The sequence below is a fragment of the Numenius arquata genome, chromosome 5 (genome assembly GCF_964106895.1).
Source record: "Numenius arquata chromosome 5, bNumArq3.hap1.1, whole genome shotgun sequence".
In the NCBI taxonomy this organism is placed as follows: Eukaryota; Metazoa; Chordata; class Aves; order Charadriiformes; family Scolopacidae; genus Numenius; species Numenius arquata.
Window position 1 is genome coordinate 51,019,962 of NC_133580.1, and position 26,621 is coordinate 51,046,582.

Below are 26,621 nucleotides of genomic sequence, written 5' to 3' on the forward strand. Positions count from 1 at the left end.
GAGGTCAAAATGCCCTCTGAGGGGCTTGAATTGTGATGTCTGAATTCTTTTATGTGCTCTCCCAGAGGTTAGGGGAGCGTAAATAATTTAACAGTTTCTTTGAAAGAGAAATCTCGTGACATCAATTTTAGGAAAGTCACATCTACCACTTAGGGCACACCTGCACCAGCATTTTATTAGCCTGAATAAAAATGAGTCTTTTGTTTGGTCCTTAGCTTTCTACTTTAGTTTTTTTTTCAGTTAAGTCACTGCCTGTAAATATCATCCAACTGGAAACTGAGATATGTTTGTTTTGGGCATAGGTGAGGAATACTTAAGACTGTCAGACTTGTTTGAGTATTTTTGCTTCAAAGGTTATTATATAGCAGCAGTTGAATACAGTGCTGAGTATTACGAAATTCTATTAGACCTGTATAAATCTGTTCTGATGCTGCTAACGGTCACTGGACAAAACAAAAGGAGATTAGTACACAAACATTCTGAGACAATGGCTTTCTCTCTGGATTCTACTTAAAAATGAATGGATCTGTCTAGCTCACTGGTGTTAATTTTAACATGCACAAATACATTAAAAGTTAAGACATCTGGCATGGGCACATCAGCAACAGAAGCAGTCTTTCCTGCTTAGCACTAGGAAGAGTCTGTGTGTATTGTACAGGGTGCTTGCAGGAGCCAATGCTGTGCAGTGGGATCAGACTTCCATATACAGAGGACAAGAAGTGGGTTCTCCTAAGCTTTTGAGTGTGTGCAAAACTTTCTAAAGCAAAGTTTTACTCAAGGAAGTGAAGAATAAAATTTTAAAAATTTCTATTAATGCTGTAAAATTACTTTCCAGCTGTAATATATTGTGACCAGATGTAAAGCCCCAAATTGCCACTCTGTTCAAGCAGGCAGAGTGTAAATCAATGGATTTGGTTTTGAGGTGACTAATCTGGGGAAAATCTGTTTCCTTGCAGGTAAGGTGGTCTGATCACAGTTGTCTGGAAGAGTGTGCTAGTAGAGTTCCTTGTGTCCTGTAGCCGACCTTTTTTTTGTCTGTGCTACTGAGACAGATGTGGGACCACCAGGCACTCTGATAGCTAAGATATCATTCCTATAGAGGAAGGCTGGGGCATCATCAAGTTCTCCATTGTATAGGTTTTCTGTAACAGAAATGGAATTAAACTGTACTAAATGAAATACAAGATGTGGGAATTGATAATGACAACTTTGTTGAAGGCGATCAGTTTAAAACTGAGAATACTGTGTACTAAGAGATCCTGTGACACGTTATCATCTCGATTCCTCTGCAGGGAAAGGAAATGTGATCCTGTGTTGCCTGCGGGTAGAGAGAGAGATATAATGTCTTAAATGGTCCTGGAAAAGCTCATAATGAATAAGAAGTGAGTGTCCAGAATTGTACTTCAAAGGAAGATAAATTCTAATTGCAGTTGAGGCAGAGAAGGTTTATTAGGGCTATCAAGGGGAGTGGAGCCTGTGTTTGCAAGAAGAGAATAGATGTGGCTGCTCTTTAACTACATAGATGTATTAAGATTCCTGATGGCACAAGTGGTTCTTTTCATTTCTGTTGCTGGAAACATGCATGGTGTGCATGGCCATAAAGAGGTGACAGGCTTGGGAAACTTTCTGGAGAGATCTGTGGATTTCTGAGTACAGATCTTTGCTGCTTTCTTGGTGAAACAAAAAGCTATAATTTATAATTATAAATTATTATGGGCTTCTGTAAGGCCTTTGACGTGGTCGTGTCCCCTCCCCCCCCCAACATTTTTCTCTCTAAATTGGAGACAGGTGGATTTGAAGGTTGGGGTGTTCAGTGGGTCAAGAATTGGTTGCAGGGCCACATCCAGAGTGTAGCAGTCAACAGCTCAATGTCCAGATGGAGGTCAGTGACAAGTGGTGTCCCTCAGGGGTCCATATTGGGACCAGTACCATTAAACATCTTCATCAATGACACACACAGTGGAATTAAGTGCACCTTCAGCAAGTTTGCAGACAGCACCAAGCTGAGTGGTCCAGTTGACACACCTGAGGGACAGGGTGCCATCCAGAGGGACCTGGACAAGCTCAAGAAGTGGGCCCATGAGGTTCAACAAGGCCAGATGCGAGGTGCTGCACCTGGGTCAGGGCAACCTCCAGTATCAGTACAGGCTGGGGGCTGAAGGGATTGAGAGAAGCCCTGAGGAGAAGGACTTGGGGGTGCTGGTGGATGAAAAAGCTGAATATGACCCAACAATGTGCGCTCACAGCACAGAAGGCCAACCGTATTCTGGGCTGCATCAAAAGAAGTGTGGCCAGCAGGTCAAGGGAGGTGATTCTGCCCCTCTACTCCATTGTTATGAGACCCCACAGGAAAGACATGGACCTGTTGGAACGAGTCCACAGGAGTGCCACAAAAATGATCAGAGGGATGGAGCACCTCTCCTATGAAGACAGGCTGAGAGAGTTGGGGTTTTTCAGCCTGGAGAAGACTCCGGGGAGACCCTATTGTGGCCTTTCAGTACTTAAAGGGGGCTTATAAGAAAGATGGGGACAAACTTTCTAGCAGGGCCTGTTGCGATAGGACATGGGGTAATGGTGTAGATTTAGATTAGATAAAGGGAAGACATTTTCTACAGTGAGGGTGGTGAGGTACTGGAGCATGTTGCCCAGAGAGGTGGTAGATCCTCCGTCCCTGGAAACATTCAAGGTCAGGTTGGACAGGGCTCTGAGCAACCTGATCTAGTCAAAGATGTCCCTGCTCGTTGCAGCAGAGTTTGGACTAAATGACCTTTAAAGGTCCCTTCCAACCCAAACTATTCTATGATTCTTCTGAAAATAAACTTCTAGTGATGTTTAGTGGAGAAAAGTCATTGGTAAAAAAACTTAATTATTTTAGAATATTTGGATAGCTAGAAGTTGTGCTAGGAAATGCAACCAAACTTCTTAATGTGAAGTGGTAAACCTGTGGAGGAGGGGAATTGCTGACAGATGCGTCTGACAGCTGAGTTAGTGGTTCGTATGATGCAGCATCATGATTTTTGTTGGGGTGACAAGTAGGGCTACTGCTTAGACAAGTGGTCCTATGTATTTATCGAAACTGCACATCTTCAAAGCCAGTCATCTGAGTTCACTGTCTTGTTCAATTAAAAAAACAAAAGACTTCTATAATTGCAGCTTGGTGCCTTTCTTGCTGACACTTGACGTCATTAGCACTGATAAAGCTCTGATAAAGTGCTGACATGTGTCCTCTAACTCGTACTGTAACGATGTTTGTGGGGATGACAACGTCCGTTATGAGACATGTGGGAAGCTACAGAATGAGATCTTGTGGCTTGTGTGATATCGGCGCTCTCAACCCCAATCCTCACAAGTGATGCTGTGCCTTGAACAAAGCCAGGAAAGTTTCTCAAAGTCACTCTGGGCTAATGTTTATCGCCGGCTTTCATTTGTCACGTTTACAGACATGGTCAAAATGCCTTGCTGCAAATCTTGGAAAGGGCGTTTGCCATCAGCTTGCTGTCTCTGTTGTTTACTTATCTTTACAGTAGCTTGTAATTTAATTACATATGGTACACTGCACATTTTATATTGGCTGTTAAGCAGTTCTGGTGTTTGCAGATATTAACATGGATCAACTCTAGTAACGCCTAGACAAACACCCGTTTGAGCACAGGGAATGGTTAACTTAACTATTTGGAGCTCAGCTGCCTAAAACAAAACAAAGTGATTTATTCTGCCCTAAAAACCTTTTTGCACTTTCAGCCTGTATCTTCATCTGTAAAAGAAAGTGCTTGTTTCAAGTGCGAAGCATTTGAGACAGTTTAGGAAATCTTTCCTCTTGCAGCACAGTCACTGACATCTCATTTCCGAATTTCTTCTGGACTTTGTCCTCCATACGCAGGTAACTATTAATCTTCCTGTCACAGTCACTGCATGTTTCATATTCTCTACTTTCTTCCCATCCTTGAAAAAGGGGACTCTGCACTTGCTGTGTTCTGATCTCCTGTACTGGGCTCTGCTTTCCCATAGGAGTTGTTCTGTGACTTAATTTTTCAAGACACATGGACTCTGTGTCCTTATCTTAAAGGACAGGGCAGGGCCAAGGGAAGAAACACAGAAGAGCCGGCAGAGATGAGCTTAAATCCTGGACCCCTGAAGTGATATGGGCTTCTGATATTGCTTGTTTTCGCTGTCTCTGGAGAGAGGCATCTTGCTTAGCTCCCAGGTGGTGCTATAGGAGCCCAGGTAGTCTGCAAGAAAGCTTTCGAGGGGTGGAGGTGGGGGTGGAGTTAAAAAATCTTCTTAAAACATCCCAATACTGGAACAGTACTAATTTCGATGTGGTGACTAATGAGCTCCTGTGTAGGGCCTGTTTCTGTAGAGGCAAGATTCTGGGTGTTTCACTATGTTCTCCCTTATGTGCTATTAGTTTTAAGGAGCTTAGTAGCAGCAGCTCCGGTTTGTCTCAGAAAGGACTACTCTTAAGTTCCAGAAGACTGTTGCAGTCTTTTCTTATTAATAAAACTTGCCATGTTAAAGAGGGGGATGGAATAATGTCAAAATTAAGTCTTTCTTAAAGCACCATATGAGGTTTTTTTTTTTATTAAGGAGAACAGTTTTTAAAAGTCTGTTACCATGGCAGCAAAGCAGGCTGGCATGTCTGTAGTCAAAACCCCAAGTCTTGTTTGACTATGATTAAAATAACGGTGGTATTTTAGTTTGCTAGTCTTCAGAAGAAGGGTCTGTTTGACTGCACAGCGAACAGTACTGGGGACCTGATCTCTTTTGAAGCTGGGGCAGTCTAGTTAACACACTCTGGTTCCTCCTTTTCCCTGCATGGCTGCTCAAGGGAGAGCAGAGGACAGAGTAGGGCTGATTCCTTTAATGGCAAACTCAAGATGAACAAGATACTGTGCTCCGGTCACTGGAAAGGAGAGTATAATTCTCAAGCGATTGTGCTGCTGTCATCTGTTGCTTTTTGCACTGTTTGTGTACAAGACAGTTTTGTCAGAACCCTGGTAGCTTACACCTGATCAGATTTTAAGATTTGAAGTATAGAATCCCGATAGAGATACCAACTGTAGCCATTTAATAAAGTTGTTGGAAGGACGTTGCAGGTGTTGCTCTGAGGAAAGAGAAAAAAGGGAGTTTTCAAATGAGTTCTCCAGTATTCATCCAGACACAGGATTACAGCATCACTTCACGCGCTCATCTTACGCAAAACACAGGGCCATGAAAGTTATGTTTATAACTTGTGTTCTCACCACTGAAAAATGAAATGAAAGCTACCAGCTTGTGGAGTATGAGCGATAGTGGAAGGAGAAGAAAGACTATAATAGGTACAAACTTCTGTCATAAAGATCTTAACATGAATGAGAGAGGGGACTAGGTTTGGTCTCTTGACAGATTCAGTGAACTGTTACTGGCTGAGCTGTACAACCTGATGATAAAAATCATCCTGAGGTTTGAGAAACATCTACACTCACTGTTGCTGTGCAGAGCTGGTGTGCCCTTTTGGTGTGTCACACCCCAGCTGAGATGGAACTTATTTCCATGGCTTCTCTGATCTGATGCTTTGGCACAGGCTGGCTTTCACCTCTTCAGAGGAGAAAGACCACGTAATCCTGCCTCCATAAACTGCTCTATAGCATACTGGGTTCATCAGATGTCTACGTGCAGCCTTTCTCACAGTCCTGGTCTTGAAGATGGTCTGAGCATGTATGCTGATTAACAGGAGCAGGAGGTAGTCAGGGATGGCTATGCGCTTTGTAAACAACTGTAGTGCTGAGATGAAAATTAATGCCGTTCACAAGGAAAATTTTTCTAGACAAAACAGCCACCTGTCTGTTGGTGTTTCCTGCTTCAGCTTCCTCATTGCCCTTGAACACATCTCAGAAGGTCATTGCTGATGTAAATCATGGACTTCCCTTTGAAGTTAATTTTCTTCTTCCTTGGCTGGTTAAACAGCACTGTATGCTCCGAAGAATACTTTGCTCTTTTACCAGTGCTGTAGGCAGAGGAACAGCTTAACTCGACAGCTTTTGTTTTTCAAAAAATTGTACTAGTCTCTGGGTCTTTGTTGTCTTAAGGAAGCAGTGATGTTGTGGGCTTTGCAGGAAGTTTGAAGAAAAATACTTCCTTAGGTTTTAGCTGGCCGCTTCATCCCAGTGTATTCCTGTGTGATTAGGGTCTCCCTGTTAGTATGCTTTCATCCTTGTTAGTACCCTATGCTTCAGGATTTCTGCAGGCAGCTGAAGGGAAAACAGATGAATCAAGATCCTGAAATCCAAGCTGAAGAGGAGAAATAACCTCTTATACTGGAAAGAAGTCAAACCAGTGCATTTGTGCAGATACTTCCCTGTGTGTGTATCGAAAAAGGGCAGATGATAAATCGGTTCCAGGTCTAGGAACCTGAACTAGGGACATCTCAAGATGTTGCCCTCTGTGTGTGTACATATAGATACATACACACACACGTAACACCTGAAACATCTGTAACCATTGATAGTAAGGATACCTGCATTACTGTATGCCTATACATTTCTTCAAAAAATGTTGAACATACAATGATTGCTTTCTCTTTCCCAGATTTTTTTGTGCAGCCTTTTGTTGCTGCCCTTTAGAGTAAAAATACGTGGCTTTTTATGTGTTGTCTACATTAATTTTCAAGGGGCTTAAAAGACATAGTTCTCACTGAGAAGTAGCTTTCTTAAGAACATGCCTGCTGTTGGCTTTGACCCTGTTTGTTAAAGTGATCCTATTGTAGAGATAATCATAGAGGGAAAAAAAACGGTACATTTAATATCATATAGGTTAGTCTTAGTTAATTAGTAACTGGAATGAAGCTCTCGTAGTTTATCGTAAGAGTGAGGTTTGAAAACCACAAGCTGAAGTGTTAGAAAAACAATAAAGATGTAACACTTCCTATTCTAAAGAAAATATTTTACTTGTGCTTAGTTATTTCCTTGTAGTCACTGTAAAGCACAGCCCATCTGAAACCGGTAATATTGACTGTTTTGGCACCAGACTTGTCTCAGATGTGCCTGCACGTGAACAGGCTTGATTTCTGCTTCATATGATAAACAGTGTTAGGCATGGGAAATGAATGTCACACTTACTGTTAAACAGCTCATGGAAGCTTTAGTGCTTCAGTTTGTTTTGATCTCTGTTTACACTTTTTTTTTCTTTCTTTTTTTTTTTTTTTTTTTTTTTCCCTGCTGTAAATCAGCAGCTTTCTTCCTGCACCGATCAACCTGCCATGGAACCTCGCGTGCAGTGCCCTCCTTTCCAGTAAAGAGTCTAGACAGCAAATTCCCTGGTAGCATATGCCATTTCGGATCGTTATGCCTTTTTGCTTTTTTGTGAAGGCTTTTTAGAAACTGCATTACCTCACCCGTCGGCCTGGAGATTGAGCAGCCAGCGCCGCTGATAGGGCTGCGGCACCCCGCGCCGAGCCAATGGAGAACTTCAGCTTCAAACTCTTAATGAGCAAAAGAGCAGCGTCTCATTTAGGGCTCGATAGTTAATGGGGGGGGGGGAGTGTTTAAGTGTTACTTCTGAAAGACAAGCCACTTAACAATTATATGCCATATTGCTGACCAGTGAAGCTGAACAAATAGCTATTTACATTGACAGATCAGAGGAATGTGTAAGTGCATCGTGGTAACCTACATTTTCTGTGCCAAGAGATTTGCAGCTGACTGCCTGGGTGACTCACTCCTTGGATTAGGAGATGAGGTAATGCTTTAGAGATACAGGGTGATGTCATTCCTTTACCTGAGCTGCATGCCGATGCTAGTTGCTAGTACTCTCAAGGAAAGTCCCTTTGCTGCTTCTGATATACTAGAGAATGAGCTGCATAACTCAGATAGGAGTTGTTATTATTAATGTCCTTCTAAAGCCTCTGGCTAAACTGCTCTTTTAAAGGATGTCACCACAAATGCCTTTTGTTATGTGTGTATGTGGGCACCCACAAGTATGCAGGTTTGCATACCTGCCCCATTCTTCAAATAAAGCTATTTTAACAAAAGAAGATCTTTGTGGTAATCAGGTGCAGTCCCTTGTCAGCACCATGTCATGTAATCCCGTTTATAGATACATTTATCTTAAAAGAAGGTGATTATTTTTTTCTTCTGTTTCTGTTGTGAAGTACCACGTTTGTGATGGTTAGTAACTGAAATGTGTAGCTTGCACTTACGGTCAGTTTAACCCCATCTGCTCATCCTCTGGCATTGTCCGTTCATGCAATCGCTCTTTCTGCTGCCTGCACTCCCTTTCCTGATGTACTCACCGACAGCAGTTGTGTCATTCCTCAGCCTTTTGTTCCCAATGTCACTCAGGACGTGCTGCTCCTGTAGCTGCCCTCAAGGTTGGGCGCATAGGCAGGTCATCAGCAGAGCTGACCGAAACGCTTTCGTCTGTCCTCCACGGTTTATGGGGAGCAAGGTTTTAACAGATGAGCAGGCAGTGCCCTACTGTCAGGGAATTTTGGAAGGCATACAAGCCATGACCTGATTTGACCCATATTTTGGGAGTATAAAAGTGTGTGTTGCTGACTGAGCTTCATGCATGTTGGGAATTTGAGTGTGTGGTTCCCAGAAATGGCCAGCGTTTTGCCTGTTGGTTGCTAGTGGAATATGTCCTACTTGGGCCCTGGAGCAAGAGCTTCAGGGCAAGGGAACCACTTAATGTGAGGTGTGTCGCACTGTCCCCGGAGCTCACAGAGTTACCCACCAAGAGCCTCCTTTGCTCAGCAGCGATTCCTGGGCAGTTTGCACTGCTGCCTCCTCTCTTCCCAAACGGATGGGATGGTCTGCAGCCCTATGAGCATGCCATGTTACAAAGCCATTGCAGTTGTGGTTTCCACCAAGCATATCTCAAAGTCTGAACTTGCAAGTGGCTGTCTAGCTCACACTGGCAAACGTGTAGTTTGACCACACTATATGAATTCAGCTGACTTATGGCCAGTAGAATTCCTTCAGGATCTGACTTGAAGGTCAGTTGATGGCTGGGTTTGCCGGGCTTGGGCTCTGTGTGCTGAAACACTGGTACAGGAGCTAGTTTGGCTTTTGTATATTTGGAAAGCTGCTTATAAAAAGAACCTTTGCTGTTCATTCTTATTTATATATGGAATATCTCATATTGCGTGGGCCTGCAAACTACTTGCAGGTATCTGGACCATCTGCAGGAAGAAAATTTACAGAGGATTAATTAATGCAAAGTTACAGCTGCACAGACTAAAAGTTGTCATCAAAATTATTATGCATTTCTGAAATAATATATTACAAAAACATTATATGATATTAAGCTTGTGTTGAATGTTTTAACAAGATACTCCAACGTGGTTACAGCTGCAACTTTGGCACTAGTATCTTTTACTTTTAAAAAGGTATTTTCCAAAATCTGCATGCTTTTGTTTCTCAAGATCACAAGGCTGCTCTTGACTATGAATGTTTATGTAAACCTTATTTGTTTGCTTTATTTTTCCACTGATCAGATGATTTCTACAAATGACCCCTCCCCACACAAATTTTTGCTTTTTTGCTGGTTTATTTCTGTAAGCATATGTATAGACCCATGCGTCTGTACTTCTCCTCCCCAATGGTAGGACATAGCATGACGTTTCTTGTGTATCACAGATCTCATGCAATGTCTTTTCCAGGATGTTTGGCCTTTATTGCCATAAGGTAAATATCTGTGAGGGAAAGAACATAGCTCATTTTGTTTTATAAAAAACTTTGCAGCTACTCTCAGGGGTTTATTTTTATCATCTCTTCAATTACACATTGTGCTCCTGAGAGGAGTTTTTATTTTAATTGTTGGTCATCATGAGGCTTTTCAAAGCCAGAAAGCTTCCATGTTGGATCCTGTAGGGATCTTATACACAGTCACCAGCGTTGTCAGGTAACTCATCTCAATTTTCTCTTTGAATGAGGTGTGTCAAACAGTGTAAGAAGATATATTAGTCATGACATGAACTCATTTACAAGATCGGTCCTACCCTCCCTGTTTAGGTGATTCCCAACTTTGCTTAGTGCTGCTTGCTTGTCTGTGACCCAGTTAGAGGAATAAAAAGTCTCATGTTTCAGAGAATTCTAATCATGCAGAAGATGTGGTTTCAGATCCTCACAGTGGTTCCAGAAATAATAACCAGAAACCTTCTGGATCTTTTATATGGCTTTGTAATACACATCTGTGTCTTGGAGTCTGAGCGGGAATATTTTGTTTGAAGTGACTGATACACATGTACCACAAGTAGTCTTTAAATCCTAACATGTAAGGTATCTGAATTTCTTGTAATTATGTTGTAGGATACTGCCCAAATGGACAGAGGTTCTGAAAAGCATTAAAATCTTCTATGTTAATCCATATCCTCAATAGCTAAGATTATGTGGATTACAGTTTCTCACTGTTATTGATGGGCACAGCCACTGTGGCTCCACAGTATTAGTTATGGTCTATCATGCTGATAATGAGTTTCTTAATAAGTCCCTTAGTATTCATTGACAATGACTCATACTTCCGAACTAGGATATCCTTGAAAATCTCAGTGTAATGGATGAAATGCCATATCCTAGTGAAGATTTATTTTTTTTGACGTGTTTAAGAAAAAGCCAGGCAAGTTTTAAAGGAACAGTATACTTAAGGAATTCAGGGAAGATGTTAGGTTTAACTGTCTGGAAAGGCAAAGGTGAAATGTGAGTTCTGATCTCAATGGTAATTGCTCTCTCTGCTTTACAGGAGCATAGATACTCTGGAGTGGTCATTAGCTGGAAGCGAGTTCACATACAGCCTTAGCTTTCTTTTAAAACTAAATTCAGCCTTCTGATCTAGAGTGAATGATTGATACTGTGTTTAGCAGTAAACTAGTTCTGGAAAAAACAACAATAATGAAGTAGAATTTTTCCTACAATGCCACTGTCTTGAAACTGTCACAGATAATCTGCAACACTTGCACTTTACCCAGTGACAGTCTCTTCAAGAATGCTTCTCACAGTATCGTATTTTCTGCGGTTTGGATGAATATTAGTCTATCAACTGATTGAGCTTTAAAATATTTAAAGTGGAAGAAGTGTCACACACTGAACTGTTATTTAACTAAGAATAGCGAAGTATGGATTTGGTTTGAATGCCTGAAAGTTTTCTGTCTTCAGTATGACTTTGAAAAATAAGACTCTGGGATATGAACCATAAAATAGGACACTGGAATTTTATGCACTGTACTTGCTTATACAGCGTTTCTGTTTCCATTTGTGAGCTGTGTGTTTTGATAAAATCATGGTTAAATGGTTGCTAACCTTCAATTCAATTATTTTAGGTATTTGGAAATAAGATGATAATCCCTTCCTTGGATGGAGACCTTTTCCAGTGGGATCGGGATCGAGAGAGCATGGAAGCAGTTCCTTTCACAGTTGAATCTCTTCTTGAGTCATCCTACAAATTTGGCGAGGATGTTGTCCTAGTTGGGGGAAAGTCTTTAACAACCTATGGGCTGAGCTCATACTCAGGGAAGGTAAGATCCTGAAAAGTTGCCTGGCATATGCACGTTTCTAGTACTGTCTTGCAAATAGGTTGCTCATGAGATTTAAACTGCAGTACAGCTCAAGCATACAACTGCACAGCACAAAAAAGAAGAAACAGCTTCTTGGGCGACAGATGCAGTGGGCTGGAGTGAGGCTAATGGCTGGTGTAGTTAGATGGTATGGTTGAGCCCCTCACTACAATCTTCTGCCTGGGAGCTCCTGCTGTATCACCTGTGCTGGCTTTAACGCTTCTTTCACCCTTTGCTAAGCTGATTCAACTTACTAACCCACAGAAAACTATTCACTTTTTATTGGATTAGTTTTGTGCTGGGTTAGCTATAGCCAGCTCAGCAAGGGGCCAGGGAGTGGCAGAGCCAGCACAAGGGAATGGGCAGGGGTTTTGTGACCAGAGATGAGTGAGGGAACAAATGAGGGATGACCCCTTTCTACCAAGCTGAGAGAGGAGTTCAGCTTTATCATATAGCTCTGCTTGAAGTACACTTTCCTGTTCAGCTTACTGCATATGAAAGAAGGCTTTAGGTGATGCACTTTTTTCACAGCTAACTTCAGATTTTTCACAACTAATGAGGGATAGCTTGTTGAAAGTAAGGAAAACATTCAACATATGCAAAACTTTCTGACAACAACTACAAGTCTTAAGAGTTTACTATCTCTTAGAAGAAGTTCTTCCATTTTAAAATCGTATGCAAAAGTTAAGTTGAAAACTACTGGCTATCTGACTAGTTCAGAAGGTATTTTTCTTCTGAAATCAATTGGTTAAAAGTTGTACATTTTGAAAAAGCACAGAAGAAAAAAGGCTAGAAAAAGCACAGGAATTAATTGTGTTATCCACAGTCCTAGAATTGACGTCCCCCTCACCCTCTTTAATGTCAGATGTCATTAAAATGCTTGTAGATACTTTGTGAAGAACAGACATCTGTTAAATCAGAAATGTTGGTGCATTTTAAAACAAGTTAAAAAAATAGATTCAGTTTAAACATTTTAAGCTTCCAATGTTTGTTTTCCGCAAAATCTGTTTTTTCATTTTGACGATACATTTTAATGTAGAACACTTCTATGGTATGATGTAGAGTGATCACCAGTGATAAGAGTATAGACCCAAAACAAGAGTTCATGAAATCATTTTGATTTCCTCATTGATAGCAGAGGGAGCTGTGCACCAACAGACTGCTCCTCCCCCGGTATTCAGGAAGTGGAAATTTGGTTTCTTCTTTAATTTCTGGCTTATGCTCACAGTAGCAAAGGTGCCTTGTACAGGAAATAGTGCCTGACTCTTCCTTGTTAAGAGTTTGGGCAGTCTGGTGTCTTTGGCAGTATGAATTTGATTCAGACTTCCTGAAAGTGTGTTCAACTCCCTTTTCAATATGCAATTGCCCATATAATCCAAATTCTGTTTGAGATTGGGACTGTTGCAAAGTCTGTGTTACCATGAGAGTTAAATAAGGTTGTCTTTCCCCATTAATAGCTGACAAGGTAAAGGGGGAAGGCTCTGAGCTATTTTATATAAATCAATAGTATTTCGTTTGAAGCTAATAGAGTTATGCTGAGGCAACCATGACATGAAAGCAGAATTATGCTTTGGGTCTTGTAGGAATGTTCTTTTGATGTGCATAGGAATAGTGGGAAAAGAGAGAGCTAAGATTTCTTTCTGTTAGAAGTAGAAATATGTGCAAAATATAGTCAAAAGGTAGTCAAAATAGCCCAAACTGTAGACTTACTACAGTCTTTTGAAAATTCTATTTCTGAAAAGCCCTTATCACTTAAACCAGGCTTTTCAACATCCCTCAAGTCAAGCACCTAAAATCGTGTGTTGCAAGGATTGTTAGCTTTGAATATTGCTGGTGATTACATTTGTTTGTCTTGAAGTTCTTCAGAATTTGGAAGCACGTGTGACTCTCTTGCCTTGTCCCTTAGGTGAAGTACATCTGCTCAGCTATGGGCTGTCGCCGGTGGGATGACGATGAAACAGAACAGGAAGAGACGCTCCTATTACACCGAACCCAAAAAACAGTCCGTGCTGTTGGACCACGCAGTGGCAATGAAAAGTAAGTGTAACAGTTGTTCAGAAACCATCCGATAGAGATGAGTTCTTAATATGTAACGTTTTAAGGATTTGACCTTCTTTTTACACTCGTTAGACTAAGAATTGCATGAGGGAGTTCAGACTGTTAACCAAAGGAATGCACCAGACTGTTGGCTAGGATCGAGCCCTTTTGCTCTTCACAGCTTGTGAAAAATGTCTTGAACTTCAGTTTTATAGAGGATTAGACAAAAAATACATGTCCACGTTTACTCCCTCTAAATCAAACGAAGATTCCTTTTCTTGTCATTGCATACCTCAAAAGAGTTTGTCACTGCTCTACTGCACAAGGCAAGTGTCCTTAACGTTAGTTCCAACTGTTGATTTTTGTACAAAAGGAGACAGTTTAAAAGTCTTAAGACTTACTGATTGACTTTTAAGTTCTTTACCTACTCATGGTAACTGGTTTTTTTTTTAACCTTGATGTCTTAGCTTTCATTTTAAGTTCATTTTAAAACGTCTTCAATCTTATTTTTTAAAAGTTCCATTCTTAAATCTACTTTGTTTCATAACAGGGTGGTCTGTTTTTTACTAGTTCACTGCGTGACTTTTCTAATGCTGTCATGTTGAAGTTTTAATGTATCAAGATTTCTATAAAAATACAGACATGCATTCCACAAAAAAACCACCAAAACAAACCAAAACCCACTTCATAAAGTGCAGGCTTAAAAGGCTGGTTGCCATACACAGATACAGTAACTGCCCAACAATTTAGTGGAGAACTAGTCATTCCCAGTTCCCCTGCTCCCTCTTCTGTTAGCAACAGGATTTGACAGGTTGTGCATCTGTAGTGTACTAGAGATAAACTAACTAGAACTCAAATAGATTCGCAGATCAGAAGCCTTAAAAGAGAAATCTTGGATTCCGTGGTTCTTGGAGACTGATATTGACAGGGAAAAATATATCATAAGAATAAGCTTTTGCCTTTGTGTATCTCTTTCAAAAACATAGCATGACATCCTGTGCACCTGAATCCTCCTGTCTTTGTAGTCAGAGACCTGGTGGCACAGTATTGTTGCTATGGAGTTTACAAAATAGCCCTGTGTTTTTAATCCAGAGAAAGAAAAGCTTTTGATATATCAACTGAATATATAAAATACACCAAACTTTTACCATAGGGGTGTAAATCCTTTAAGGAGACAGTTTTAGCTCCTGGTTGATGCCAGACTGGTCATAAGAAACTTTGGATACTCAAACATACTGTTCAAGAAATATTTCCCCCATCCTTGCTGTTCAAGACACAAACTTGCCATCTTTCGCCTCTGTATCTTTTCTACAGCATTGGAATATATCATGGAAATAAGAAACAAATTATTCTTTCTCTTTCTGAAAATAATTTTGAGTTTCTGCCCTAATTTGTTGGGTTACAAAAATTAAAGAGCTTTTGGCTGTGCAGGACAGGTCTGTGTTCCTTCTATAGTCATCTTCTTTCAGTGTTAATCTATGGGATATGAAGAGTCCTGGTTTCATGAAATACCTGTCAAAGAGATCCTTTGTTACATTGTGTGTGGGATTAAAACAAAAAAATAGCATTGTCTTTCCCCTAGCTTGAAAACCTTATGTTTCAAATTAAATCTTCTTTATTAATGAAGAGAAATGTCTTGTGTAGAATGCTGCTTCCTAAACGCTTTGGACTCATTGCTTTCATCAGCTGTGTGACATTTTTGTACCTAAAGAGACTGAGCTGTACTACTTGATGGGTTTAATTGCCCTCTCCATATACTGAACCTTTAATGCCATTGGCCCTAATACACCAGCTGTTTTCTCAACTCACCCATCATGTTGGACAAGATTTCTTAGCTTGTTTGTTTTGTATTCTGGATTAGCACTCCCCCTCCTGGTACAGTTGTGTTCATCTGACAATCTGAGAGTTTACTGTGAAAATACGGGCCAAATAAGTAATTCAGTTTAAGAATCTCCTGGACAGAGGATTTGGGAGTTCCTTGGAATATGTAAGTTGTTTCTGCAAAGTTTTACTCTTTTTCTTTCAGGTGGAATTTCAGCGTTGGTCACTTTGAGCTGCGCTACGTCCCAGATATTGAAACTAGAGCGGGATATATTGAGAGTAATTTTAAATCAAATATGAACAAAGAAGACACAAAAATTATTTCGGATGTGGATGAGCAGGAAGCTATGATGAAAGATACAGTGATAAAGGTCTCAGTAGCTGACTGGAAGGTGATGGCTTTTAACAAACGAGGAGGACATCTGGAATGGGAATACCAGGTAGAGGAAAAGACAGAATATTAAATTTTACAAAAGTAGAAGTTTTGCGACATCATAGATGATGTCTTTCATCTTGGGTTTCAGGTGCTGTCTTTGTAAAGAAGCACACATCTGCTTGTAATTTTTTTAACTTTTAATTTTTTTTTTCAGCTGCTACATCTGTTACAAAAATTAAAACAAGGAATTTAAGCACATTGTTTAGTATTATTCTTATATAGTATCTAGTTAATACAATATCAGTTTTCCTGTTACCTTTCTCTCCTTCAGTTTTGCACTCCAGTTGCTTCTGCATGGCTGGTTAAGGATGGCAAAGTAATTCCAATCAGTCTATTTGATGACACAAGTTACACTGCTAACAATGAAGTATTGGAAGATGAAGAAGATCTTGTGGAAGCTGCCAGAGGGGCCACAGAGTCCAGCGTCTATTTGGGTGAGCATTTTCTTTTGTAAACGTTACTCTTTTCTCCATTGAGGTTGTAGTAAAGCAACCTGTACTGTAGTTTCTGTACTGGTAGATTACAGTTAAGAGGAGCTGTAACATGTCCAGTCTGATATTCTGCATAATGAAGGCTGTTAAATTTACCCACTTTGCTTTATAAAGTCCAAAAATTGAGGCTTCACTAACATACTTCTCCCAGAAAGGCACATTGACTTGATTTAAAGACTTTCAAAAGGTAGACATCTGTTCTCATCTCTTCCTAGCCTGCTCTAATCATCTTTGCTGTTGCCATTGAAAGTCAGAGTTCTGTGTATGTATCTTAGAAATTCTGACAAGTAGAGAAGGTACAATATGCCTCTGTCTATGGCAGAATTAATATCTGTGACTGTTTAACCTAGACAGTGATAGTTAAAAGACTGATTGCTTTTTTATTTTTTTTCCTTTTTCAAAACCAAAACATTTCAAAACCATAATCTTTTCCATTTTCATTCTGAAACGTTCACTTTTTTTGTAGTTTCAGTACATTAGAGATGACTGAAAGTCTTGAAATTTTTAAAGATAGGTTTATGGCTAACAACACAGTCTTATTGCTTGGTAAGCAATAAGCAAATCTCCATCCAGCCCACTAATTTGTCACATTCATTTTTTCCTCTACACTGATTACAGTACCTTACCATGAAGACATTTCAGTTAAGATTTTATGTGGTAAATATTTTCATCCAGCTGTCAGAATTCATTTGATGTGGTTTGTGACAATTTGAAATAGAGTGACCCCAGGTCCTTCTTCCTCTCAGCTGTCTGTCTGTCTCTGAGAGGAGACAGAGGAGAGAGAGGTTTTCTAAGACTTTATTTGTCTTAGCCTTTTTTATGTAAGTGTTTACACCTTGTAGCTATCCTGTTAGTGGTTACACCGGTACAGAATAACACTAAGAGAAAGCCAGATTGTTCCAGCCTTCCTGGTAATGGCTGTTGAGGAGTAATCTGTACCACCATTAACATGGGTAGGATGTCTGAAAGAAGTTTTACCATTGCAAAGCCCAAGCTTCTTTATAGCTCTTAAAAATTGCTGGCATTTTTCTGTAGCACCAGCTCTCCAACAGTGAAAATGAGGTGTCCTGATCTCTTGTTTTCTAGAACAGAGGGAACATAGTATTTGAATTCGTTCAGCTTAGCAATCAGAGTCAGTATCTCAGATCCTCAGAATATAAAGAAATACTTTCAAAAATGTTTTTAACCACATATTTTAAATAGTCAATTTTATTCTGGGGGTGAAGAGAACTCAATTTTAAGACTAATAAGCTCTCTGGTTTATTACTTAGGTATGTACAGGGGCCAGTTGTATCTTCAGTCATCAGTCAGAATTTCTGAGAAATTCCCAACCAACCCAAAGGCTCTGGAATCCAGGAATGATAATGCAATTATTCCTCTTCCCAAAATCAAATGGAAACCTTTAATCCGTAAGTAACAATTCAGAGTTTCATTTACTGCCTTAGCTCTGAAAAGACAGGACATCTTTCTGATTTCCAGTATGTTTCAAACTAGTCTAATGTTTCTAGCTGTAAACCAATTCAGGAAATATTTCTGTCCTTTATTAATTGTTTATTTTTTTTCTAATTAAATGTTTCATGTCTGCTTTCTTTTACTATGGATTTGACAGGGTCTTTCTTAATAATGAAATGTTGAGTCATCTAAATCAAGTTTTTTCAACACAAAGACGAAGTTTTTTGCAGTGATGTGACTATAAGTGAATTGACTTGTCCAAAACTAGTATTTTGTCAAGGGGGAGAGGTGCTAAGTAACTGTTACCTTAAAATACCCTTCTTAATGTTACCTTGCATTAATTTTGGTTCTTATGGTCTGGTCCAAGGCATTTTCTAAGATTATGCAATTGGAATTGTCATTAAATTAATACAAGAACAGAATTTTTATGACAGTTCAGCTCAAGAAGTTGTGTCTTTTCTATGCTTAGATTCCCCTTCCAGGACTCCAGTGTTGGTGGGGTCTGATGAGTTCGATAAGTGTCTCAGCAATGACAAGTATTCTCATGAAGAGTACAGTAATGGAGCACTTTCGGTTCTGCAGTATCCATATGGTAGGCGGAAGTTCCAAATCTTGAAGTGTTTTAAATAGCCAAGTTTACCCATTTATTATCTGTGAAGTTCGATAAATGGCCATTTGTTCGATCTTAATCATGTGTAATTTTTTAACATTTAACGAACTAGGAAATTATTGCTGAAACTAGGATTTCCAAATTGTGGTGTATATACAGTTAGTGCCACACAAAGCACTTTGGAGTGCCAGAAATTCCTACTGCAGAGATATTGTGTGTACTGCCATTGCCACTGATAGTTGGTCTGAGTGGAAAAAGCGTGTGAATTGCTTTTTTCAAAATTTGCTGATAGTGCTAGAGACTCAGCCTGGTGGTATAAAGTTTTCCATATGGAAGATATTCTGGTTTAAAGCTAGCAGCAGTCAAGCCTTCTGAAATGGTAAACTTTGATGGGAGACCTAGCTGCGATGGAGTCCACAACCTTGATTAACTGAATTTACTGTATGCCGTTTAAAATCATGGGGCATGCAAACAAAAATACCCTGTGTCTGTTGAGGAAATTTATTACTGAGAAGACAAAATTGTTTTCTACTTACCTACATTCCCTCTTTGTGTCTTTTATATACAGATAATGGTTATTACTTACCCTACTACAAGAGAGAAAGAAATAAACGTAGCACTCAGATCACAGTTCGATTTTTTGATGAGACGAATTATAAGAACATTCGCAAAAAAGATCCTGTTCTTCTGCTTCACTGGTGGAAAGAAATTGTTGGCACCATTATATTTTGCATTGTGGCCACAACTTTTATCGTTCGCAAACTTTTCCATCCCCATCCCTACAGCAGAGTAAGTATTTTTTTTCTGACTCCTAAATATAGAAGGTATTATGTTAGCCTTTTCTTTTGGTTTTGAGTCTGCAATGAGTGGTATTAATAAGTTAATAACTAATGAGATAACAAAATCAAAAGCCTAAATTTATTGTTTAATTTATCTGTGAAGGCTGTCACCTGCCACGTACAATTTGCTTAACTGCTTTAGCAAGCAGATTAGACTGCTTCGACTATATCTGACATCTTTGGAGATATTTACACTGAAATTATTTAATGCCATATCTAGCAGTACAAACTGGTCTCAAGTACTTAAGGAGTTGAATTTGTTTGTTTTTTGTTCTTGTTTTGGTAACCCTGATTAGCTGCGGAAGGAATCTGAAACGCAGTGTCAGACTGATAGTAAATATGAGCCCACTTGTGGAGATGTTAAAGACAGCAGCTGGAGTGATGTCAAGAACTCTGGATACGTGTCAAGGTGAGCTCAGTTCAACACAACATGTACAGGGTTTTTAGTCAGTGTGACAACTAGTACTGTCTGGATGTTCACTTGTTCTTACCTACCCTAGTCCTCCAACCTCACAGGATAATGGGCAATTGACACAAAGAACCCTGTCGCCCCACTACCAATGCGTGATTGCAGTTATGATTAGTGTGAGCAGTCCCAGATTGTCTACAGGATATCTGTGGTCAGGAATGTTGCTCTCATATTTCCTGTTGATACATGAAATGGAAGATTGATTCTTGAAGGCCTGAATTAGTGTTAACTCCCTCTGTTTCTGTGTTTATGGATTAAAGCAGAGAAAGGCAGTTGCAGATGAAGTAGATGATGTTTTATATACTCTGCAGAATAAGCAGACTATATTTGGAACAAACCTTTGTTGCTGTTATGAAGGAGTTGGTTAAGACAGAAGGGTGTATAGGGGCATGTCATGATACTCTGGAGAAAATGTGACTGCTTCCTCTACGTTTGTAACTTACTGAAAGTAATAATTGGAGTATTTAAAATGAGGAAGAATAAGAAAGGTAGTGAGATTTAAAAACAGTGGTGTTTCAGAAGGAATGCTTAGAAGTACTAGTTGCAGAAAGAGTTATTTGGGGTGGCATTCAAGGCAAATCATGATTTATAAAATACTTAGCTGTCAGTTTGGGTATAGAAACTTAGGCTACATACTCATGATGATCCAGTAAGCATGCAACCTGATATTCTGAAAGACTTCTTTAGTTTGTCATGTGCGTGCATAATGGATCTTGCTGGGTTGTGATAGAATGCACTGAATAAGTGCATAATAAGCAACTGTCCATTTCATAAATAGGCAACCATCTGATTGCCTCAGTGGATGAGCTGGAAAGAAGGTCAGAAATGCTTCAAGTTGTTCACATGTTTTGCCTGTACAGAAATATTTCACTCTTAGTCATGAATGATTTCATTTTTCTATCTATACTAATGCATTTTTTTCCTCTGTCCTCCCTCCATTCTTCTGTCCCTCCCTCACACCTTTCTCCTCTCAGATATCTGACAGATTTTGAACCAATTCAGTGTCTTGGCCGTGGAGGTTTTGGAGTAGTTTTTGAAGCCAGAAATAAAGTGGATGACTGCAACTATGCTATCAAAAGGATCCGTTTACCTAACAGGTAATGAATGAGTTTGTTGAGATATAGAGGAAATAATGAATGAATGGTGGGATCCCATCCTACACTGAACCATCTGTTCCTGAACTGATTTCCAAAATACTGCATTAGGATGAATGACATACTTTTAAATGGGGGGGATGACTTAGTTTTGGCATCAAGAATTAGCATATGTAATCACAGCAGAAGGGTGACCTGCTTGGCTAAAGTACTTGCATAGCAGGACCCTTGCAAGGATGCTGCGGCTACATGGGAACTCCTTTGATGTCCTTTATGAATAGAGCCTTTGATAACAGGACCAGTTATTTGTAGTGCTGTTAATTTGCTTCTCTCCTTCCTCTCCTTACCTTCCCTACTCCACCTTCTCTTTCCTTTCTCTCTCCCTCACCAGCTTTTCTGACTCCATTTGTCCATTTGTTTCATTTTCTGGTCCCACAACCCCTACCTTTTCTTTCAGTCATAGGTGGTCAAGCCATGCTGTTGAATTACCCTACACAGAGCTTGCAGCAGTTCCTTTTAGTGGGAGATGGGAGACACTGCTTCTGGAAATCTCAAGTTAGAACAGCAACAGGCAGGCCAGTAGAGGGAGGGGGTAAAGCTATGAAACTTAGAATTACTATTTTTTTAATGTGTTAAATAAGTGTCACTATTTAAGATTAAAGGTTTTGCTCAGAAGGTAGCCTAAATTCTTCTTTTCCAAGCATATTCAAACCCATTAAATAAAACCATCTGACTTCATTTGATCCAGTTACGGTCTTGTGAAGAGAAATTATTTACTTCAATAAGATAAGTCTACTTGCTTTCCTGTGCATAGAGCTGGGATAATATATATGCAGTCTCCATATGTTATGCCAATTAAAAAAGAAATACTAAGGTATTACTATCTGTCTTCTTTTGTGTCAGTGTCTTCTACATCCTTGTAGAATATTGCTGTTTATTGGTCTTTTTTCTATCCTTGAAAACAGTTCAAAACAAGATAAACCTTTTCTTCTCAGTTTTGCTGCCTGTAACTATTTGAAAAGGGATGACTAAATACTTAGCTGTTATGAGCACTTGCTGCTCCTCTACACTTCTAACCTAAGGAGTTACTCTGAGAAGTTTAAGACATATCTGTCTTTTTGGTGTGAAGAGCAATACTACTGGCGTGATTTATACTGGGCTAGCTTTGATTAAATTCCTTTGCAGAAATTTCTGTACTGTGCTGTTCCTTTACGTGACCATGTCTCTGTTGTTCTCCTCACTCCAAATTATAGGGAGCTGGCTCGTGAAAAGGTGATGCGGGAAGTCAAGGCGTTAGCTAAACTTGAGCATCCAGGTATTGTTCGGTATTTCAACGCCTGGCTGGAAGCTCCACCTGAGAGATGGCAGGAAAAGATGGATGAACAGTGGTTAAAAGATGAAAGGTAGCTCGTGGGGTTTTTTGACAATTGAATATGAGTTTGTACATCCACAGAATTGGAGAACTGGTAGATGATCCAGGAAGATGGAGAGACTATGTAGGAAAGAGATGGTTATTAGTCTGTCAACTTTTCAATTGAACAAGGTACCCATATGTCACACTTCTGCATAGCGGCTCTCAATTTTGGGGTCCTCTGTTGTGTTAAGGTCCTTCTTTCAGCTTGGGAGGCACCTTGTAGTTCTTAATTTAACTTCTGTAATTGAATCTTTGGGTGGTTGGAAGGTCGAACCATTGCTACTGTGATTCAATTTTTAAACTTGGGCATCTCTGTCCAGTTTTTTCCTTTCTGCTGCGTCCTTCCTCTTTGTTGTCTTGCTTTAGATGGATCTGATTCGGTGCTCCACTGCTTCAATGAATTTATTTCAGCAGAAATATGCGAGGGATAATCAGAGTGATGATTTATAAAGCTTGCTAGAAGTAGGTTAAAAATGGAAAATCAGATAAAGGAGTCAGAGGATGTTAAGAGAAAGTGGGTGTATGTTAGCATTTAAAGAATGAGTCTTAATGCAAGACTATTTAGTGGTCTCATAATAACGACTTAACATGCTTAACAATTTTTAGAATACAGTGACCTTTATATTTCAGGCATCAAATTAACGTTTCACAGCTGTAATTCTTCCAAGGCACTTTAAATAGTCATTGCAGTGTGTGTTCTAAAGGACTGAATATTTTCAAGCTGAAGATGAGCCTGATTGCATATTGGGAATCCAGGAAGTAAAGCTTGCTAAATTTTCCTTTATCAACACTCTTGTTGTCTCAATGAGAAAACATTATCCTCGCTAAGAAAAATGGATGCTAAATCCTAGTTATTAGTGATTCCCACACTTGGCTAGTCATTTACCATTATGGTATGACAGAGTTCTCAGAGGTAGCAGTTGTTAAAACCTGGGCTTCTGAAAATGCATTTCTAGTGGAATGAAGTTCTGTAGTATTGATTTTCCGATTTTGTTCTTCTAGCACTGACTGGCCTCTCAGTTCTCCCAGTCCGATGGACGTCCCATCATTTAAGATCAGAACAGAGCCATTTTCTACAAAGGAGCACATTGAAGTTATTGCCACTTCATCAGAGAGGGTAACGTCCGTGGGAATACCCTGTGGTCAGTCTGATTCATCTGGAAGCCAGTTTTCTCCTCTGGAATTTTCTGTCACAGACAACAGGGACTTACACCAGTCAGAAGATCCACTATTAAACCTCCAAGACAGTGTCCTTACAGGCTGTGATGTAGAAGACGGTACTATCAACAATAACGAGCTAGGGCACTCCTTGGAAATTTGTTCTTCAGCTGTTCCTGTTGTACACCTGAGGGAAGGGACCTCCTCTTCTATTGTGTTTGAGGATTCTGGTTGTGGAAATGCTTCTAGTAAGGAAGGTAAAGTTGGTGTTTCCCATGATGAGAGTCTTTCTGAGGATAAGGCAAAAAGTACAAAGGAATCTGATAACAAGAAATCTACTTCAGGAAGTCCCCTCTCTGTTTCTCCACCAAGGCCAACAAGTTTAAGTCTGGACCTTTCTAAAAATATTACAGAAAAAGTCAAGCCCACCTCTCCAAAGGTGTATCTTTACATCCAGATGCAGCTCTGCCGGAAGGAGAACCTTAAAGACTGGATGAGTAGAAGATGCGTGATAGAGGAGAGGGAAAGGACAGAGTGTCTGCAGATATTTCTGCAGATAGCTGAAGCAGTTGACTTCCTGCATAGCAAAGGATTAATGCACAGGGATCTCAAGGTTTGTATTCATAGATTACTGTAGAAACTTGTTTTGGGTTTTTTTTATTTATTTATTGGCATGATCGTCACTGAATGCCTGAACTTTCCAAATTCTGGTTGTAACTGGTTATTTCACTGACTGTGTCCTATAGGCAAATATTTTCTGGTTTAGTACTGAGAGATTATCTTTGGAGCTATCATAACTTGAATTATCTGTACCCAAAGTATCATATGAAAGTCTCTGGTGCTGTGGAATTCTGAAACATGTGGGCTGACTCAAATGGCATCACAGAGTAGCTGCCTCTCTACTTCATTACAAACTTGTGCATCAGCAATTCCAAATTTGATTGCTCCTAATACAGCAGTGCCAGACTGTTCAGCTCAGTGTCAAGTTTTGCTTTAAACTGACACATCATGAGTTTGTGGATACTGGTAAAATTTTTTTGTATGTGGGAGTAATACAACATTGGAGACAAATCTTGCTAAAATAGTTGACTCTTATCAGTGACCTCAGCATAGGTGTTAAAAAAGCTGAGTTAGTGTCTGTACAATAATCTGGAGGTGCAGTGCTCCAGGAAATAAACATTAATCATTCATTGTTGCAATTAAAGTCTTTTTTACAGCAAGACTTCTTGTACCTGGCACAGATCACCTGCATTTGTTTTATGGCATTTTTAATTCAGATTTTTTTATACAGGGTTGTTTATTGCTGAGCTGTGTGGCAAAGAAAGCTATTTTAGATCCTGTTCTGCTGTTTCAAGTGAAGCAGATAATTGGCAGTGTTAGGTTTACAGTTGGACTTGATCTTAAAGGTCTTTTCCAACCTTAGTGATTCTGTTATTCTAGTTCTAGTATTTTCCTTCTTTCTGTAGTAATACTGCCTAAGACCAGCAGTGTTACTCCTTGTTAGAGAAAGTAAAAATTAAGTATTGCTGCTCTAGGATTGAAATGTAAACTGTCCTGGAGTTAAATTCTGAGTCAGTTCCAACTATCATAATCCAGCTTTCTGAAGGATCATAATCTTTTTAATGTCTGATAACATCCAGCATCTTAAGGCTGGGAAGGGTGTTTTTTTTTCTTCTAGCATTTAGTGCAACTGAAGTCAGGAGTAACTTTTTGTACCTCCTCCTTCATTTTGCTTCTGATCTTACCTTAGTGCCTAATCTTGCTGGAACTTTTAGCACTGGAAGTGTCAGTATGTGTTACCAAATACCAGAATGTAATTAAAGCGCCCAGTTGAAGTTAGTCTTATTATTATAAGCTCTGAGAAGTTGACTGCTTTTGCCGAATGGTGGAGAAGCAGTTCCTGTTCCGCTTCACTTATTTGAGGAGGCATTAATACCTACCTCAGTGGCATAAATACTGAAATAATTAGAACCATTGTTGTAGCTTCTCAGATGGTAATCATTTGGTGTCAGTAAAAACAAAAGAAAAAAATACCATCTCAGGTGTGGCAGTAAAAGGGGATTCAGATTCAGTAACACTGAAAGGATATGTCAAAGTTAGAAAACTCACAAACCCATCCAAGTCTTTTCTTTCCCCACCAGCATTAAGGAATTACCTTGAATCAGTTATCTGAAAAATCTTTAGTGCTTGAGAAGCTGACCAGAAAAGTAATTAAATCCCTATATTAATCTTTCTCAACAATACTGTCAGCTGTGATGCTCTGTAGTCTTTACTGAAGTCACTGTTCAGTAAAGCTTATGTAGATCTTCACTTAAAGCTGTATTAGTCTTAATCTGCAGTTGTGGGGTGTTTTGTTGGAACATCTTAAAAGTTCAATATTGGCAGCAATTTGAACAAGAGATTTTATTTTGTTTACTTGGTATAAGCCTTGGAAAGGCTCTCCATGCACAACCAACTTCCTGCTTCAGAAAACTTCCCGTGTGTGTATAGATGTTATTCTTGGATCCTGGAAGTTTATTTGTCTGTTATGTGTTAATTCAGTCAAAACAACAGCCAGTGTATTTATTTTTTTTTCTATAGTTTTCAGAAGCTCCTAGGAACATATCTCACTAATTTTGTAATTTGTCCAAGAGATTGGTCATGCAACCCTAAGTTTGTGCCAGCACTAATAAGCAAATAACCTCTGAGGCTGTTTTGTCTTTGCTAGAGGCAGAGCGAGCTGATAGCAGAAGCCAGTACTTGCTCCCATTGGCACCAACAAAAACTCATTGACTTATGTGAAATAAATTTGTATGCATGCATATTAAAAGAGTCAAGAAGATCTTTTAAATATTTAAATTAACAGTGCATATTGAGAGGCATTAATTAGGCTCCTACTGATCAGAGATGGCATAATGACAAGGAATTTAGGTAGGCAAGCAAATAGGTCGCACTTCAAATCCTTTTGAAGAAAATGAGGTACAGAAACGAAGTCTGTCCGACAAGGGAATTCACTGTTATTCCCAGGATAAGCCATCGGTCATGCCTGACAACTCAAAAGAAATTATGAGTTTCATAGAACTGCAAGAACTGTCTTAAATACGTTTTGCAGCATTAATCGAATTAAGCAGTAGCCTTCCAGATATGCGAGTGGTTTATTCATATCTGTGAAAAAAAGGGGAACTTTTATTCTAACTGAAGAATCTGGAGAGGAATTTCTTTCTGCAGCTGGCAAGATTAATAAACTAGAGGGTGGTTGTATTCTTCCAATTTAAATCAAAATTTTGTGCA

The 26,621-nt window shown here is 39.5% G+C and overlaps 1 protein-coding gene across 1 annotated transcript in view; it reads left to right on the forward strand.

The window, feature by feature from the left end:
* EIF2AK3 (eukaryotic translation initiation factor 2 alpha kinase 3) overlaps positions 1 to 26,621 on the forward strand; it is a 45,564-nt gene that overhangs the window by 11,865 nt on the left and 7,078 nt on the right. Inside the window, exons 3-13 of the mRNA XM_074147633.1 lie at positions 11,297 to 11,491; positions 13,437 to 13,567; positions 15,594 to 15,828; positions 16,096 to 16,258; positions 17,587 to 17,724; positions 18,237 to 18,359; positions 18,946 to 19,166; positions 19,513 to 19,625; positions 20,660 to 20,782; positions 22,033 to 22,182; positions 23,196 to 23,964. Of these exons, the coding sequence (XP_074003734.1) occupies positions 11,297 to 11,491; positions 13,437 to 13,567; positions 15,594 to 15,828; positions 16,096 to 16,258; positions 17,587 to 17,724; positions 18,237 to 18,359; positions 18,946 to 19,166; positions 19,513 to 19,625; positions 20,660 to 20,782; positions 22,033 to 22,182; positions 23,196 to 23,964 (2,361 nt within the window). The remainder of the gene's footprint in view (positions 1 to 11,296; positions 11,492 to 13,436; positions 13,568 to 15,593; positions 15,829 to 16,095; positions 16,259 to 17,586; positions 17,725 to 18,236; positions 18,360 to 18,945; positions 19,167 to 19,512; positions 19,626 to 20,659; positions 20,783 to 22,032; positions 22,183 to 23,195; positions 23,965 to 26,621) is intronic.